Source organism: Gekko japonicus, unplaced genomic scaffold, assembly GCF_001447785.1.
Source record: "Gekko japonicus isolate JY-2015 unplaced genomic scaffold, Gekko_japonicus_V1.1 scaffold166, whole genome shotgun sequence".
In the NCBI taxonomy this organism is placed as follows: Eukaryota; Metazoa; Chordata; class Lepidosauria; order Squamata; family Gekkonidae; genus Gekko; species Gekko japonicus.
In genome coordinates, this window is record NW_015173127.1 from 672,693 (window position 1) to 679,476 (window position 6,784).

Sequence of the window (6,784 nt, forward strand, 5' to 3'; positions counted from 1 at the left end):
AAAGCTCCACCCCCCCCCCCCAAATGCTAGCAATCCAAAACAGTCCAGTGGAGCCTGAGCATTGGGTGTTGCCTTCTGACATACTTCCGGTGACGTCAGGGTGTGTGGCCTATGCAAATAAGTTATGCTAATGAGTTATGCTAATGAGCTCCTGCACGTCTTTTTGTACAAAGTGACCCCTGTAAGCATCCATCCTTCCGCCCCGGGGGGGGGGGTAATGTCTGCTTGGTATGGCAGGGCATGGCTGGTATGGGGTTGCCATGGCATTTCCGCTTCCTGGCCCTATGGCTCAGTCAGTTCTGTATCTCTTCTTGACCCAAAATAAGTCGTGTTTTCGGAAAACCCCCATTTATTGCTCTGCATTAAATGTAAGCTCTGCATAAATTTTCTAGCACCATCGAATCCTTCGAGCGTTTTTGTTGCTTTCCAGAGTTTCAAAGGGCGGATGGGTAACTGGACATTAAATAGGCCCTCGGTGAGCAATGAAACAAACGCGCTCACAAACAAAAAAGACCCCCCCTCTCTTTTCCTTGCATTCTTGGAAGCTGTTTGATTCACCATTTGGACGCCGGGCTTCGGTTTCTCCTGTGCAAACATTACAGCATTCGAGGGGAATGAGAAATTCTTACCCGTGACCACAGAATCAAATGTTAGGACCGACGGGGATCAAGCAAAGCAGAAGCAGATCTTTTTTTTTTTAAATGTAGGGGGTGGGGGCTGAGGACTCTCTGCTGTCTTGACGGACAGGCCAGCCCAGCCTGTTAGTTCCTCTCCCCCTCCCCTTCCCAGGCCTTCCGTGAGTTAAGGATAAAGTCTTCTCGTTAATAAAGACTTTCCAGCATGCCAGCTTGGAGATATAGCTGCACCTGGACTGTAGAAATGTTTCCTTCTGCCGGCTTACCTGAAGGACCGCCTCTCCCCGTATGTTCCCCCAAGAGCACTAAGATCGGGGAGTCTCCACCTCTTGGAAGTTCCAGGCCCCCGAGATGTGAAGTTTGCCCCTACTAGGGCCAGAGCATTTTCAGGGGTGGCTCCTACCTGGTGGAACGAGCTCCCAGAGGAGATCCGGGCCCTGCGGGACCTTGTGCAGTTCCGCAGGGCCTGTAAGACGGAGCTCTTCCACCAGTGTGGCATTGTCCTACTGTTGTTTCCATCATATAGGGCAACTATTCCCTGGCAGAATGCGCGTAGAACAGCGCTACTGGAGACCGTGCTGGAGACAGCTGGCCGCCGCACTGGGTTCACTGTTCCCGTCTTGGGTGATTTATATGTAGGAAGACTAGAGCACTTTAATAAATATTGTATGGTTTTATTGTGTGTTTTAATATGGCTTTGTTTTATTGTATTTTATCTATTTAATGCGGCTTTTGCCGTATGTTAGCCGCCCTTACGAGCCGTTGGGAGGGCGGGATATAAATCTATAAATAAATGTTTCCCCCCATCATCGTTTCTCAGGTATCTTTAGCACTGGAAGGGTTTCCAGCTCTCTGAATGGGCAGTCCTGTAGGGAACAGTGGGACTGCTTGAGTGAGCATCTCTCTAAGGGTTGGGTTGCCAGATGCCCCCCCTCCCCGTGGAGGCAGGGGTTCCCTGCTGCCTGGTCCCACTGCCCTACTTCTTCGAGCTGAAGCTTGATTTGATCTGGAGCTCACTTATTTGTCTTTTTGGTGGTCCACGGTATCCATAAAACTCTCCTCTCAACACCACGTTTCAAACGCATCAACTTTCTTCTAGTCAGCTTTCTTCATGGTCCGACTTTCACGCGGACGCGGACACATCGTGACGGGGAATACTATAGTGTGAATGACTCGACCGACCTTAGCTTTATAGCCAAAAGCAGAGTTTTGAAAATGCAGCACTGGCAGCAGGTGGCCACCATGGTTGGTGGGAAAGGCAGCATACACCAGTTTGGTGTCGTGGTTAAGTGCGCGGACTCTAATCTGGGAGAACCGGGTTTGATTCCCCACTCCTCCACTTGCAGCTGCTGGATGACTTTGGGCAAGCCATAGTTCTGTCAGAGCTGTTCTCTCACTAGCAGTCTTCGAAAGAGCTCTCTCAGCCCCGCCTACCTCACAGGGTGTCTGTTGTGGGGAGGGGAAGGGAAAGGGGTTTGTAAGCCACTCTGAGACTCCGAGTGAAGGGTGGAGTATAAATCCAATCTCCTCCTCTTCCTCTTCCTCTTCCTCTTCCTCTTCCTCTTCCTCTTCCTCTTCTTCTTCTTCTTCTTCTTCTTCTTCTCCTCTTTATTGGATTTTTAGGCTATACAGGGGTAAGGGAAGAAAGGGAAGCAAAGTAATGAGTCTTCTGCATATAACTCTTCTCCACATATCATTTCACACTACAAAAAGATAGACTGTGAAATTTTAAAACTTCATAAAAGCGTCTTCAGATTATGTTATCGAAAAGTTCATATCTTTATATTTCTTTTTTGTCCCATTGTAAAAAGGAGTCCATAGTCCCAACAAAATCTTCTTCCATTTGCCCTTTTAAGATCAAAGTAAGTTTGTCCATTTCCACACTTTCCATGGTCTTCATTATTAGGTCTTGTTCAGAGGGTATTGTTAGAAGTTTCCAAAAAGTTGCAAATAAGATTCTAGCTGTTGTTACTTCATGGATTATAAAATATCTTTGATTTTTGTCAAAATCATCTGGTATGCAATTCAATAAAAACAATTCTGGTGCAGCATATAAATATTTTAATGAATCAAATTGCATCATCAGAGCATCAACAGCATCATCAGTGGCGTTCATCAGAGCCTTTTCTTATATGTTACTGGTGTGTATCTCACTTCAACCGAAGCTCCAGACCAATAAAAACGAATATTTAAGACTAGCAGAATCTTGAAAGGCTTTGTAGCTGCTCTTTTAATGCTTATAGTTTTCAAAGGTGCCACCTGGAATTAAAATTTTGATGTGTGCATGCTCCTCTGCTTTGGTTACGAAACAGATGGGAATTAGCTGAATAAATTTGTTCCATTGTAAAATCACCATCGTGAGAGCCATTATGTAGGCAACACAAAATTCAAGTCCAGTAGCACCTCAAAGACCTACAAAATTGTCCAGGGTGTAATCTTTCGTGAGACAAAGCTCACTTGTATCTGATGAAGAAGAGAAGAGATTGGATTTATACCCCACCCTTTACTACCCAAGGGAGTCTGAGAGTGGTTTACAAACTCCTTTCCCTTCCCTTCCCCACAACAGACACCCTGTGAGGTAGGTGGGGCTGAGAGAGCTCTGACAGAAACTGCTCTTTTTCACGAACAGCTGTGCCAGAACTATGGCTTGCCCAAGGTCATCCAGCCAGGTGCAAGTGGAGGAGTGGGGAATCAAACCCAGTTCTCCCAGATTAGAGTCCGCGCACTTAACCACTACACCAAACTGGCTCTCAAGTGAAGTGAGTTCCGACTCACAAAGACATGTTCTGGAAGATTTTGTTGATTTGCTGGTCTCGAATTTGTTGGTCTTGAATTTTTGTTTTGTTTTGTTGGTCTCGAATTTTTGTTTTCTGAGTTCCGACTCACAAAGACTTATGTTCTGGAAGATTTAGGCTATGATATTTGCCTAAAGTCTAAAGCCACAGCTCCCTCTTATAAAAATAGAGCTCATGACCCCAATACTAAGTTTATAGAGTGCGTGTACTCTGATTTGGTTGGTCCAATAAAAGAATCTGCTGGTGGCAACAAGTATTTTGTCAGTTTTCTGGAAGGAAAATCCAGATATGTCTATACCTACCTGCTTAGGAGCAAAGATGAGGTGCTTGACAAGTTTAAATGCTATGTTGCTGCTGTTAAAAACAAATTTGGCAAAACGCCAGACGTGCTGTTCACAGATGATGACTACCTACCTGAAGCTATCGCTGTGTAGGGTAGTTTCAGAGGGTAGCTGTGTTGGTCTGCCGTAGGACAGCTAGATTCGAGTCCAGTAGTAGCTTAGAGACCAACAAGATTTTCAGGGTATAAGCTTTTGAGAGTCAAAGCTCCCTTCATCAGAGATCTGACAAAGGGAGCTTTGTCTCTTGAATGCTAAAACCCAAAAATGTATGCAGTGGATATTAGAATGGTATATTGGAATGCATTTCTGTGGTCCGGTAACAGAGGAGACATAACCCTGCACTACAAATCACCCCACCTCAAAGAAAAAAATGCTATTAGTTAGCTCCATGCTTGAGGGGAGAAGGATAGAGTGTAACAACCAGGTCTCAGTTAATTACTCTTAGCACCCCACAATTAAGGATCCATTTACACATCGATCTCCAATTTTGACGTATTTATTTGCTGCACTGTTTCCCCCCCAGAATTAAATCCCAACAATGGTGACCTTATAAACTTAGCTTGTTATTCCTGTTCGCATCTGTTAAAATATCTTCATTATGATGTATGCTAATTGCTGTTCGAGCTGTGGTGGCTCAAGTGGTTAAGACGCTGAACTTCAGGATGGAAGGTCGGTAGTTCAGCAGTTTGAGACCCGAGTGCCACATGACGGAGTGAGCTCCCGTCTCTGGTTCCCGCTCCTGCCAACCTAGCAGTTTGAAAGCAAGAAATTGCAAGTAGATAAATAGGTACCGCTTCGGTGGGAAGGTAACAGCGTTCCGTGTGCCTTGGCGTTTAGTCATGCCGGCCACATGACCACGGAAACATCTTCGGACAGCGCTGGCTCTTCGGCTTGGAAACGGAGAGGAGCACCGCAACCCTAGAGTCGGATTCGACTGGCTTTCGAGCAAGGGAAACCTCATTGCTGTTCAATTTCTGCCTTATATGTATGGACTGGTAAATTCCATTTCATTGGAGGGAGTGTGTGTGCACGCAAAAGCTCATACCTTGAATAAAACTCTGTTGGTCTTAAAGGTGCCACTGGACTCTCAATTTGTTTTACTGCAAAATCGTGTCGGTCTCTAAGCTGCTATTGGCTCAAGTGTAGCTGTCCTTCTGTTTAGGGCAGTTTGCAAGGAGACACTTGCAAGGAGCAATCAGAAGTATCTTTCTTTCTGAGTAGGGCTTTCAGGAAATGGCTACAAAGAGCAGTAGACTTGCTCAGTAATATTTGTTTGACTGTTCCTTATGATAAATTAAGGTTTTTAACCTAATAAGCTTACCATGACAGTGGGGGGCAGCTGCGCTGGGTTACAGTCAGCTTGACCTCAGTAAATCCTATTTTCCACCCCTCCCTTTCAAAGGAAATTATAGCTAACAAACCTTTATTTCCCCTATTGTAGAAATCTCAGGAAAGAAAGTCAAGTTTAGAAGCAGGAAATGGGTTGTTTAATGGCCCACGATTGCTTAGAGCGGTGTTTTTCATTCCAGCTTTCTAAGGGTCGACGGTACCTTCTTAGTACGAACGTCCCCAAAATATATAACCCATCCTTCAAGAAACATCCTGCTGTTTGTTTTTAACAGGGTCAGCAAATTGCTTTAGCGCCTGTTCCGAGGATCAAGGAAGTACTCTACGAATATCAGCCACTGCACGTAGAAACGTATGGGCCGCCGGTCCCGGAGGCCGAATTGCTGGGAAAACATGGGTAAGTATTACGCCCCCATCCCCTATGATGGTTACTATCAGTGGGACAGTATATAATCTGGGTAATCTGGGAATGTCTCCCCCCCCCCCCCCCCCCCCAATTTTTTTATTTAAACAAACCAGAACAGATCTTAACAAAATAGTAGACTTCCTGCCCAAATGAATATTTTGTTTGGGTGGATAAATGTGATTCTCCTCCCCCCCCCCCTTTCCCTCCCTCCTTTCTCTTTCTTTGCTTTTCTGGCCTTTTATTGATCAGTTGAGAATTCGGCTGGATCGCATTAATGCTTTCAAGGTTACAGTTGGCAGCCGAGGAGAAGTAGCTGTTCATTTTCAGCTACACGGTATTAAAAAATAATAAAAGCCCAGACCAAGAAGCTTGATTTGCCCAGCAGCAGGCCAGCTGAAAAAAAAAAAGAACCGAAAAAGTGCTAGGCCTTTGCCATGCAAAGCTGAATTTTCCTCCTTGCCTTGAAACCCGTTGATGAGTTCCATCTGTCAGGGGAGCGTCTACTGTTTGAGCCCTGATTTTAAGCAAACAGGAGGGCTGGTTCATATGCCTGGTGGCTGCCACGTGGCCACCTCCCTGCAAAATGCACGGGGGGCATCCAAGCGCGAGTTGCACGAAATTTCCATTTGTGCGAAACTGTGGGGGAGGGGAGTGTGTGCCCCTCCCCACGCGAGCTCAAGAACCAAACGTTCCATCCATTTGAGCGGTGCCTCTTGGGCAAGAGATGTTCCCAATGGGTCTCACCGAGTATTTTGAAGAAACAAAGTTGTTGGCCCTGGGCTGGACCAGAAAGAGGTAGTGGGTAACCGGCCACAAAGTGGAGGGCACATAGCTCTCTTCCGATGCACGATCGATTTGGTATCTTCAGCGGAGGCAGCGGGTCCGGATCTTGCGTTGCTTAAGCGGAGACGTGCGTTTGTCACAGTACCCTAAACACACAGTACCCTAAATATGCAGTGTTTATTTATTTATTTATTCAGCTTATTTTTAAACACAAGTGGCATAGGTGTTTTAGTGAATAAAATGTGTGTGTGAAGTGCTGTCAAGTTCCTTCTAATGGAAGGAATTAATGACAGGGGTCATTTCGTAGAAAAAGAGGTGCAGGAGCTCATTAGCATAACTCATTAGCATAACTTATTTGCATATGTCAAAAAAAACCCCACACACATCACCGGAAGTTTGTCAGAAGGCAACATCTACCGCTCAGGCTCCACTGGACTGTTTTGGATTGCTAGCTGTCGGGGGGGGGGGGGGGGGGGG

The 6,784-nt window shown here is 45.7% G+C and overlaps 1 protein-coding gene across 1 annotated transcript in view; it reads left to right on the forward strand.

Annotated features, from left to right (window-relative positions):
- Positions 1–6,784, forward strand: part of MNAT1 (MNAT CDK-activating kinase assembly factor 1) — a 201,672-nt gene that overhangs the window by 132,808 nt on the left and 62,080 nt on the right. Inside the window, exon 7 of the mRNA XM_015422017.1 lies at positions 5,394–5,515. Within this exon, the coding sequence (XP_015277503.1) occupies positions 5,394–5,515 (122 nt within the window). The remainder of the gene's footprint in view (positions 1–5,393; positions 5,516–6,784) is intronic.